The sequence below is a fragment of the Epinephelus moara genome, chromosome 16 (genome assembly GCF_006386435.1).
Source record: "Epinephelus moara isolate mb chromosome 16, YSFRI_EMoa_1.0, whole genome shotgun sequence".
Lineage (NCBI taxonomy): Eukaryota > Metazoa > Chordata > Actinopteri > Perciformes > Serranidae > Epinephelus > Epinephelus moara.
Window position 1 is genome coordinate 15,310,060 of NC_065521.1, and position 12,522 is coordinate 15,322,581.

The 12,522-nt window shown below is 43.4% G+C and overlaps 1 protein-coding gene across 1 annotated transcript; it reads right to left on the bottom strand.

Annotated features, from left to right (window-relative positions):
* Nucleotides 1–8,052: 8,052 nt before the first annotated feature.
* pim1 (Pim-1 proto-oncogene, serine/threonine kinase) lies at nucleotides 8,053–12,238 on the bottom strand. Its single transcript, XM_050064853.1, has 6 exons — nucleotides 11,853–12,238; nucleotides 11,471–11,577; nucleotides 11,290–11,340; nucleotides 10,817–11,180; nucleotides 10,037–10,213; nucleotides 8,053–9,926 (listed from the first exon to the last, which is right to left on the bottom strand). The coding sequence occupies exons 1-6, from the start codon at nucleotides 11,932–11,934 to the stop codon at nucleotides 9,712–9,714; spliced, it is 996 nt and encodes a 331-aa protein (XP_049920810.1). The 5' UTR covers nucleotides 11,935–12,238; the 3' UTR covers nucleotides 8,053–9,711.
* Between the last annotated feature and the right edge of the window lie 284 nt (nucleotides 12,239–12,522).

A 12,522-nucleotide genomic window follows, 5' to 3' on the forward strand; every position in this document is an offset into this window, starting at 1 on the left:
TCACTGAACTGTCTGTGCAAAAATTGGTACTACATAAAGTTGGTTAAGATGATTCCAGCTTCTTAGTTGTTATGGAAATGTGGATCTTTCAGATTAATTTGAGGAGTGCATATGGTTTCCATTTTCCACATTTGATCCTGAGTGTGTCATGAGGTGTGAGACTCACACAGGTCTGGTCTTGGCCTTGACTCAGTCTCAACCCCGCAGAGTCTTGGTAATGTCTCAGTCTTGATGATCTTAATACACTCTGGTCTTAGTCATGATCTTGTCTCAGTTTAGTTGGTCTTGACTACAACACTACTAAATACAGTAAAAAAAGAGTAGTGTTTACCCCTTGTCTCTTCCATAATAAGAACAGACTGTGTACATAATAACAAATAAAGGACAAAGGAATAAGTTGAAGTTTTGGTGACTGTGTCCCTGTGACAATCAGCAGCTGGTGGCCGTAGTTTTACCCACCTTTACCGCTACATCACTGTGTGAATCACCCCACAGTGAAGAGATGGAAACTGTGAGCTGATCTGTGGAGAGTCATTTTTTCACTCTGGCAACAGATAAATACTCCTTAGAGGCTAAATTTGATTGAGCATAGCAGCCAGGACGGCCCGACAGTCTGGTGCCCGAAATCCTCCTCCCTACCACACACACACTCACACAGACAGTCTGTTAGACGAGCAGTGAAGAAGAGGAGGGTCGGAGCCAAACCGTGACATCTGGAAGACAGTGTTGCTCCGTGAGGAGGCAGCTCAGCTCGACCTTTACTGGAGCATCGCACCCTCGGTTCTGCTGGAAGGAGTGACACAGACACAGCTGGCCAGCAGCCATTACACACTTAATGTGTGTGTGAGTCTGGGTGTATTCATGCACTCATGCCTTTATGAGGTTGTAGTGACCTCATCAAGACAGGAGGATGAGGGAAACTTTGCTGCTCCTTGCTCTACTGAGGATTAGTTTAGGTTTAAATCTGTGTGGGAAGTTAAAGGGGCAGTCCACCAATTTTCTATACAAGAAGATCAGAGACTGCTCAGTCTGAAAACAGTTGTTTAATGTCTTCTCGGCTTAATTATAAACCAGAGGTATGAAGTTTGAAAGATGTGGGTACTTAAGCAGCCAAGGAGGAACCAATGAAAGACCCTCTTGAGTTGCACTGGTGGAACTGTATGATCCAGGTTTTTTTTTTGAGTTTGAATCATATTAGGGACAAATTTGATTCCAAAAATTCCTTCTTGAATCTGTCTGCCGAAGTTCCTCATTTTAAAATGTTGGAATACCCCTTTAGATTAAGCAGTGGTGTAAGACGCATTAAGGTTAAAATACTTGACTACAAGGTAGCAAAGTGGTGCAGCGGTTAGCACTGTTGCATCACAGGGTGTTCCTGGTTCAAACCCATGTCAGTGTGGGATTTCTCTGGGTACTCCAGCTTCATCCCACAATCCAAAGACAGGCAGTTTTGGTTAATTGGTGACTCTGAATTGGCTGTAGCTGTTGTTGTCTGTCTCCATGTGTCAGCTCTGTGATAGTCTGGCGACCTGTCCAGGGTGTACCCCACCTCTTGCCCAATGAAAACTGGGATAGACTCCAGCTCCCCCACAACCCCTAACAGGATAAGCGGTTATGGAAAATGAATGAATGAATACTTGACTACGACATCGAAACTTTTCATTGAAATACAACAACCTAACTAAGTCACGCAACAAAAGAGCATAAGCAGGAAAATAAGTGCATTTTTCATTTTTATATAACATTATAAAGAACAAAACAAAGAACAATACATGTGACAGCCAACCCTGAAGACAATATGATAAGCATCCACATCTGCGATTTTTTTGACAGTGACTAAGCTAACAACCACATGTTGTAGCCTAGCTAAGAAAAAAACATCTCAACTATCTCCCCTTTCATACTTTTTAATGGTAATATTGTTTTATTATTTACCCATTGTGTAAAAGCCTAGAAGAGAAACACAGTAGAACTGAATATCTACATTTTGACATGATCTCTGAGGTGACCTCTGACCCCAGTTCTGAAAATTTCAGTATCAGCATTTTTCTAAAGCCCCTTATAGAGAGTGAGATCTATGAATGTGATGACCAACCCCATTTTCTATTACTGGTAAGTGTATAGTCCATGTGTGTCGGCCCATTTCTCAACATCAATAATTTACAGAAAAACAATTGCAATGATTTCTACGGAAGCCTTAAGGGGACATGAAGGAGGAAAAAAAATGATGAGTGAAAAAAAAAAGCTAAAAACTTTTGCGTTCTGCCAAGCCAGCCAGCTGCTGTCTTAAGAAGTGTTACCATGCCTATGGACAAGATGAAGGTCCTAAAACATAATAAACTCATTTTCTTCTTCTGACTTCCTCTGTTATTTTATGAACATAATGCTGCAAACCCTGCCCCTGTGTGCGTAAGAATGTGTCACTGCCTGTAGTGTATTTGTCAAGATGGCAGATGGAGACACTGACACTGAGAGAGTTGGGTGGGGTGGATGTGGTGGGTGTATGGTACTGCAGGAAGCTTCTGACAGCATTGCCCAACAGCTTCGGGTCTGTCTATCAGTTAGAACAGGGAGGAGGGTGATTATGCAACAGCTGGGCTTTCTGTTTTTTCTTCGTAAGAAAGTGTAGCCCAAGACTTACGGGAACAAGTCAAAGATGAGCCAATCGGCTCTTACTGGTGAGGCGGTAGTCTCAGGTCATTAACACCCACTGAGGGTGAGTAGAGTGTAGCTGAGAACATATTACAACACGACCTCTGTGGTGTGATCAAAACAAATGACGCACATTGCAGTGATTCTTGAGACATGGGACAAAATAGGTGCAGCAAGTGTGACTTCTAGTAGGTGTAAAATGAAAATATTTTCAGTTTACCAACCTCAGTTTCATTTAATCATTATATCAAATGACACTTGTTGTCTTCTCACTACATCTTGAACAGTGTGTCCACAGAAGGCTTCAATCATTCATATGCAATAAAATGAATAAAAATGAAGTGATACCTACAGAGTACTTCATTTGATACCTTCTTTTTTCTACTTCATTCGATGCCTATCGTGTGAATCAGTTGTGTAAATTGCCACCAGACGCTACAGGTGTGTAGTATTGATATACTTTCAAATGTTTTGGTGGCATCTGGGCACGCTGGACTGCCAACTCCATCAAATACACTGTGCCCCACTTCACCACACCACAGACAGTATGGTTTGTAGCTGCTCAGTAGTGGGTCAATCACATGCCATATTAAATAGAAGAACACTTTTACTGATTAGCTGCGAGGAAAACCATACAAATAGTCATTTCTATATAGATTTGTGAAGGAAACGGATTGATTGCAGGTATTATTTGGCTGGAGAATTCTTGAGACTACTTCATGCTGGATTATTTTGGTCGGTACCTTAAAGGTATCAAGTACCGATACCCAGCCCTAAGTCTCACAAGTTCATTAAAATTTAATAAAATCAAGGAATATCAGAGGCAGCTGACACTGAGAAAAGTCCCTTGCCAAGGTCAGCCTCAATGCAAGAGAGGCTCTAAACTGTACTTAATCTTATGTATGTGTTAACACCCTCTTTCCTTTTCTAAGGAAATTATTTGAAATGTTTCGATAATTTCATTCTCCTGTAGGTAGGTCCTGTTCAGGGAACACAAGATTCAGGGAACATATGGTGAGGGAACATAGACACACTCCCCCTCGAGCATAGACTAGGCAACTATGATATAAAGATATTCAGAGTGCTGTTGTTGTGTGTTTAAGTTCAGCATTGTGAGGCAACATATCTCGCTGGTGGAGCATAGAAGACGGAAAAAATTCCTGCGCTAACCCTAGGCCAGTGATACTCAACCTACGGTCTGTGGGCCAAATCTGGCCTGAGATACGGTGCTAGGTGGCCCACCAACCATTCTCCAATTCAAAATGGGAAAAAAAAGTAATTGTGAATTATTTTTGTTCTTTGAATGTAAATGAGGTGCACAGAAAAAGCATCAAAACAGAGCTTGTTTATCTGAACAAACAAATTTAAAAAAAAAAGGTGCTAGAGGTCCGGGCCAATCCCCGAATTTCCTTGAACCCTAGAAATGCCCCTGCATACACCTGACCTATCCAAGACTGTTGGGCCTGCATTTGCCTCTTGACAAAGATGAGTGGGGGCAGCAAACACCGAAATGTTGAAAACAATAATTTATTATTCATACTGATGAATAGTATTAACATTTGTTTATTAACTGGCCCCTGCTCTCTGGTCATTTTGTATTTGGCCCCTGGGCAAAGCTAGTTGAGTATCCCTGCCCTAGACTAACCTCTGCAGTTTGGAGAACAGCTTTGCTAAAGCAACATGGCTGTTAATCCCAGCTTGTTAAAGGCATTATTGTACACCTGACACTGAAACAGGAACCAGGTCAATAACGCTTCCAGTTTTGTTTTTACAAATGACTGGTGATTCCTTCTACTCCTACTGAAATGTTGATCAGAGGCGTCTTCGTCTCTTCCTGTGCAGTGTTTTGTTTTCTACGTACGAACCAACCCTTAATACTAAATAAGACCTTTTTGTAAAGGCGACTTTCTTCAACCTAAAAGCATGAAAGACCATTCAAACATATAAAGCAGTCCCCTTAGACGTCTGACTGGATGCAATCAAGCTTTGTGGCAGTGGATTCCATACTTTTAAATGGCAGGGTTACACCTGTGAAAATGGGTGCAAAAACAAAAGTGTTGCATTTAAATTTTTATACATACACATTAAGTATATAGTCTACACATACATACATATCAAGACATAATCACATGTCTCAATACACATATTTAAACACAGACATGGATATGCATACCTTCTTTTAATAAACAAAAACACAGGCTCATTGATAAGTAAATTATCCCGAGCTATTAAAGCATCACCCATTCCCAGTCCTAATACTCTGAATAAAAGATTATACCCTCTTTAACTTCTCAGTTGTGACAACCATCATTACAAACAAGACAAAAATAGATCCCATCTTTAGTTTTCTCACTTTGCATCTTCAACTGAATAAAGGCAGAAGAGGCAGGTCAGCTTTAGAACTCCTGCTCTCCAGCTGAAATACTTGGAACATTTGGAACAGCACAGCTACTTGGCTGCATTTTAGGACGCTCATAACACCAGCGGCTGACATGCAGAGTCTGATGTGGCATGTGGTTCTTAGAACGAGAGGGGAAATGAATGGCGATGTCATTCGCGGAAACTACCTGTGGTCGCTGATACACTGTAATCTCTTCAGGGAAATTGTGAGTTGTCTGAGAACCTGCAGAAGAAAGCCAGCAGCAGATCAGAGGGATTACTGATGACTGACACTACAGTCTGAATTCATGCTGGAGATGGCATTTTATTTTTAGGGCTGGTTTCCTTTGATGGCCTCTGCCTATTATTATCTGATACAAAAATACACACAGTGAGTTGCACAGAGCCACTTCAGCACTTTGATTTGGTATATTTATGACTTGAAACGTGCATGTCTGAGAATAAAGACGGGTATTATGGCTTCCATCTGCATCCCTTAATTTCAGTCCCCGTCCATCCGCTCAAATCCCGGCTGCTAAACACGCATTGTATTCACCTGACAGAGGCTGATGGGAGCAGCAGCGTGCCCAGCCTCCATGTAATTTGCTGTTGTGTAAATCTTTGTTTCGCTGTAGGTGGGGTTGCAGAAGCGCTGTCTCAAGGAAGATTAGCTGTGAGGCCAAGTGTCTCTCGGGAGCATCGCAACTGATTAAACCTACAACTCTTATCTATCCGAGAGGGCAGATCCATGATGGGCTGCTGCCTGCTGGTCACTATCACCACTAAAATGTCAAGATTAACCCTTAAGAACATCTGCAAGTTGTTACAGGGAATAAACCGATAAAGACAAGCAGTGGTCCACATTCCGGATGTGAATTGGCAGAGGGTGATTATGGCTTACAATTGATGCTATAAGAAGTACTTATATCCTTTACTTAAGTAAAAACATTACATTACACTCTCTCTGCGTGTGTTTTAATCTAAGCTTCCCTGTTCTGTGTTGTGCTAGCCGGGCATGCATGTGAGTCCTTGTGTATATCTCACTGTTGTTATGTTTTTGGGTCGGGACGGTGTTATCAGAGGTAAGGTGGGGCGAAGCTAGCCAATGGGATGCACATTTTTTCTGGGTGCGAGAGGGTAGTTATACGCACATCAAAAAAGGTGCAAGGCCGGCACAAAACATGAATGAAAAAGTGTGCAGGCTCTACCTCTTTTTCACGCACATTTTTTCTCCCAAGCATGTTTCGGACTAGGCGAAACAATGGCGGTGTGGAAGCGTAATGCCCAGCTTCCCTGCTAGGTTAACACCATTAGCTCTGTCAGCACTGTTAGCTGCCGGCTCAGCCACCTCCATGCTGAGAGCCATGTGCAGGCAATCCCAGCAAAGATGCTGAATCATTGATATGCTCTGAATGTTGTCTACAGCTCCTTTAAACATTTTACGTTACTGAAGTTCATAATTACCAGCAAATATACTTAAAGTATCAAAACTAAAAGTGTTTTTTATGCCTTATGCTATTGGAGTATTATTACTGATCAATCGATCAGTTAATGAATTTATTTGTCACATCATATACGGTACAGTTCCAGTGAAATTATACATAAATATGTAAGATTTAATGTCATAATTGGACTAGATAGAGCTTTTTTAACTACATTATGCTCACTTACTTACTTATGGGGCAAAAAGGAGACTGCCTGGGACTCCTATACGTAATTTGATTCACTGTAAACTTCTTCAAGATGTACAAAATCCACTAAGGCATCCCACATTATTACCTCATCTTTGTGGCCATGAGTCAAAATCTAGTTTTAAGACTTAATGTTACACAGCGCTCACTTGAGATCAGGTCACACTCCAGTGTATTAGTACTGGCTGGTCTCTGGGTCTAATGGGGGAGGGAGGCAACAGAGGCCCAAAATTCATCCCCCAGCCCCACCCACCCACCCAAGGGCTTCGCTTTTCATTTACATAGATGGGGTTTGGAGGTCCTTCGAAAAAAAAATAAAAATTGAGCATCAAACACTTAATTTACTGCGTTCTGGTAATTTGTATGTTCCAGTTTGTGGCTTTTCTACATCAATTTATGATGTAATTGTCTTGAATTTTGTCAAATAAAAGCCCTCATTGATGTCATTTATTGGGGGGAGGGGGAATAGTGCACATGTGCTTAATATTGAGGGGGATGTGTCTCCTGCATCCCCCCGAAATCTACACCTATGCCCCCACTTCAACTCCCCCACCCCCCTGCGCCCCCCAACAGGTTAATCCAACTGTGCTGCTTGGTTATTTAAACCCATAATACTACACTAAATATAATGCCATGTGTAATTCAGAGACACATCGACAAATACCCATTTAAGCATTTAGCAGTGGTTTAATAAAGCTGAAATCCTGATATCTAATATCAATTTGTGGGATATGTGTGTACAGTTAGATCACCTTGACAAAATTTAACTCATATACTGTAAGTATATTAACTCTTCTAAATCGAGTACCTTCTCGGCCTTCATGTTCTGCATGAATGAATGATTTTCTATCAATAACGAAGTCAGTGCTGTTGCTATATATCCGAATTTGTAGTTGAAAGTCAATTCTGGGAATGTTTTAAGCTCATTTTCCTCTCTATATGTAAGCACCCCTGCCCCTTTTTGTTGCCATCTGCCTTCGCCTGTCTGCTCTTATCTCTTCATCTGCTCTGCTTTTCTATAAAGGTGTCAAACAGGAAACCGAGTGGAAAAAAACAGTAAAACCCTCTGACCTAGTAAATTCTATTTGTGTTAACATACTCTATGCACTGCTGTTGCTGTTGTTTTTACTTCCCTTGTAAGTAAATTCTCTCTCAATAAGAATTTATCCTTGCATGTTTTCTTACTCTAACACATGTATGACATTTGCTTTCACCTTGATGTGATGTGTGTCGCAGTACCAACAGTACCATTTTTAACGTGATTATGTTGAGCTACACGGGGTCACAGCAACCCACTGTGCTACTTGAAGCAATACAAAGGAGTCACGTGTCATAGTTAAAAAAATATTTATTGAAATCGTATAAAAATAGTTTCTAACATAATTTACAATTCTAATTTGAATGGATGAAAAAACAATCCAAGCTGCAATCATGAAACCAGAACAGTTTTCTCATTCTCTCTCACACACACACACACACACACACACACACACACACACACACACACACACACAAATACATTCATACACTCTTACACACAAACATCCAACATTCAGAATTCATTTGCTCCCACAGCAGACAACAGCGACCAGTTACACAAAACCAGTTACCATCAGTAGACGTTAATGTTCAGATACATTAAGATGGAAGTGCTTTCGGGGACTATTTACACGTTATTTACAGGACATACACAAACATACACACACATCTGCTCTTTTTTCTTTTTTTTTTTTTAAATTTCAAGCCATAAATATGGTCAGAAAAGATTCATCTCGTCTTTGTTTGTCTCTTTAAATAATCTGTGGGCCCTTCAGTGACTGTGGAATGAAATACACACAAACAGCCGAAATTCTCTCATAAATAAATAAATAAATTCTGAGCTCATTGAGTGTGAGAAAGAAGTCACAACAATAATAAATATCATCATTATTTACAATTCTTGTCCCCACCAAATTTTAAGACTTGTGTGAGGCACTGTTTAAACATAAAATAAAAAAAAAATTGAAGTGAAGAGCAGAGGATGTTGTATTTCGGTATGGTTTGCATTGTGGTGTGCATTCAGGTGGATGTGAACGAGCGATTGCCTAGGCCTCATGTTTGTATACAACATGAGAAGAAGAGGAAGCGGAGGTTGTAGAGTAGAGGTGGATGCTGTAGTAAAGAGAGTAGAGTGTGAGGTAAGTCCAGTGTTTCCTTTATGATGTGTTTGCACAGGTTGCTGCCAGAGGTATGAGGTTGTCTGGTTGCTAATGACATTGGAGTAGTAGAAGTTGTGATAGTAGTGGTTGTAGATGGCATAGGCTTTACTGATCTAGGCCCATGAGAGGAAAAACAGCAATAAACAATATAAAGCCTTGTACAGAGTAAGGAGCAGAAAGGTCTCGGAGAAGAAGAGCCTTCTCTGCTTTCACAAATTCAAGTATTTTCAGGGTCCCCCAACAATCTCACAGAAGGCACTTTTTGAAAACCGCGCTCCTCGTCGCCAACACCTCTGCTCTTCCCACTCTGCTGTGACACAGAGAGTACAGGGAGGGAGCAGAGTACAGTGCAGCGAGAGGTTACATAACGCAGACTGTCTGCTTGTCATTCAGCAGAACAGCGAGCTTGTGTACTGTATTTGCAGGTGTCCGTGCATACAGAGCATGCCCCCTACAGACTGATAAACACCCGTTGTCTAGATCCAGCGAGGATGTTGTTGTGACACCGACGTGGGTCAACAGCTGGGGAAATCAAGTAGTTGGGGTGGTGAGGGCGGAGAGGGTCTGGCCTGCCAGGCTGAAACCGAGGTGTGATAGTTTTGTCGTGACCTCGGTCTCCTCTGTGTTTAGTCCTTTACACCTTGCTCTCGCTTGTGTCGGGACCGCCGGCCTGTGCGCTGCCCTCCCCTCCTCTCTGCTTCAAGTCTGTTACATAAGTCTTTATTAATAGTCTCTTATGTCAGTGCAGTCCAGTTCGGACCCAGCAGCCCAGAGCGAACTGTTCGTCTCCATCACTGAGCCACGGCCACAGGGGTGGGTGTGAAGGCTGTGGGCTCGTGGCTGATGCTGTGCAGCCTGATCTCTGTGGTCGTCTTCTCCGTCTGCACTGTGGATGGGATTAAAGAGGAGGGTGTGCTCTGCATCCACGAGTGATTGATGATGTCCTCGAAGGATGGACGGTCGGCTGGCCGCAGAGACAGACACCACTTGATCAGCTGCTGGCATTCTGGTGGAGGAGGGGGAGGAGAACCAATAAGTCTGGAGCAATAAACTCAGCATGAAATATTACACACCTGTCACCCAGAAGCTACAGCATGCATTGCCATGTGAATTTACCTGTGGAGATTCTCCTCCGGAAGAGGACCTGCCCCCTTGTGATCTCCTCATCGTGCTCAAACGGAATGTCCCCACACACCATGTCATACAGCAAGACACCCAGGGACCAAACTGTGGCAGAGCGTCCATGATAGCGATGATATTTGATCCACTCTGGCGGGCTGTACACTCTTGTGCCTGTCAGGTGGGAGGGAAGAAAAAGAATATCTTTAAAAACTGCATCCATGTTTAATAACAATGCACAAATGAACACAACTATCAGATATATCTTCCATCTGTTATTGTATTATGCAGTCAAACTGAAAAGGAAAGCACTGCAGGCGGGGCGAAGCGATTAACAGAGTTCAGTTTTATCAGCTGAGCTGTTTCCGAGGCTATTATCTGGGCTCAGGTGCCAGGGAGCGTGACAGGCAGTGTCTGTGTGAGAGAGGAGTGTGTGTGTGTGGGAGGGGGAGCGGACATGTGACTTTGTTTACAAACTTTGAGTTGTAAAAATGCAGCTTCCCTCCCATAGGGGGCGCCAAAGCAACGGCAATGCTGCTCAGCCAGTATTAATAGGCTGCTGTGTGTATGTGTGTGTGTGTGTGTGTGGAGGGGGGGTGTTAGAGATGACACAACCTAGGAATTCCTGCTGGGGTGTGTGGGCACAAATCATAAGACTGAAGAGGTTCACCTGGCTATTCATGTGGCTATGACGCTAAAAATCCCCCCTCTCTATTACACCTAGTGAAATAACAGATTATAACACATCAGAGCCTGTTTTGAGCATCGATGACTCACCGTCAAAGTCTGTGTATATGGTGTCCTTCAGCAGGGCTCCGGACCCGAAGTCGATGAGCTTCATCTCCCCGGTGCGGAGGTCGATGAGTATATTCTCGTCCTTGATGTCCCGGTGCACCACGCCGCAGCTGTGGCAGTGCCGCACAGCCTCCAGCACCTGGCGGAAAAAGCTCCGCGCCAGCTCCTCCGGTAAGGCACCTTTCTCCGTGATGAAGTCGAACAGGTCCTTGACGTTTTCGGGCCTCTCCATCACGATGATGAAGCTGTCCGGCCGCTCAAACCAGTCCAGCATTTTGATAACGCCACGGAAGCCTGTCCCTACTTTCTTTAACAGCACGATCTCCATTGGGACCCGGGAGCCATTCTGGAGACACCATGATAAATATTAGCTTTTATTACATAAATACAAGCTCAAATACTTTCAAAAATTCAATGTTTACTTGATATAGTTATGAGTATAAATGGTTTCTTACCAGGTCCCCCCACTCGGAGATTCTGTCCTTGGCCACATGTTTGACAGCAACCTAGCAAAGCAAAGGCGACACCGCGTCAAATGACATGTACAATAAAATACAAAGCAGCTGCTTCAACATGCAACATGTCCTATAATAATAATAATAATAATAATAATAATAACACATAAAGTATACTAACCGGAGCTCCGTCGGATATCCTCGTCCCGGAGTACACGGTGCCGAAGCCGCCGCTGCCCAGCACCGCGCCGACCTGATACAGCTTCTCGAAAGGCTCCCTCTCCTTCACTGTGAGACACATAAACACAGCCGGTAAATACGGGAAACTCACTAAGCTAGTCCCTCTGTACACACCGGCTCATATAGCACAGCAAATACAGGCAGTGTGAAGATATCTGAACATAATAATCTGGTTATTAAATGTAATAAAGCTTTAAATGAGCCGCCGTCCTTCAGACATTAGCAAGTAGTAGCATGTGCGGACGGAGGCACGATAAGCGGGCTGCCAGCCATTGCTGCAGCCCCGTCCTCCATGACGACACGGTGGAAAAAGGGCGTCTAACCTTGATGAACTTGGAGCTGGATCTTCGCCGGCATGTCTACGGTGGAGATGTGGGCCAGAGAATTGAGCTTGGACAGCAGCATTCCTTTGGGTGTGTATATATCCACCACAGGCAGGCGACGAGACGACGAGGACGTGTTCTTCGTTTTTGTTGTTTTGGTTTATAATGGCAGTTTTTTATCCCGTTAGTGCGACTCTCCCGTCTCCGGCGAAAAGCTTAAAGTCCACGTAGCAGGAACAAAAAGGCGGTAAGAATCCTCTCATCCGGATAGAAGAGACCACGGATATTCCCCCGCAATGTTTTGTAAACAGTTAAGCAATATAAACAGAGAGAGGACGGCGGTGCAGGGCAATACCTCTGTCAGACACCGGCTCTTGGAAACAACGAGTAATGTGGGGGAGGACGGTTATAAGGCAGTAGTAAGGGGCGGGGCAGCGCGGTCTGACGTCTGCGTTTCACCGCCTCCTTCCGCTCTCTGCACCAATAGGAGCGCAGATACGCGCTCCAAACGCACGTCAATCACCGGATGAAAATACAGCCAACCTCATAACCGGCTGGGCCAGACAGACGTGGCGGAATAAAAACGCGCTAAAAAGGGGGGAGACAAAGTAGTAATTATGAATTCAAGTTGGAGGGAAATGCAAATTCAAAGCCAAGTGCCTCCCCCCTG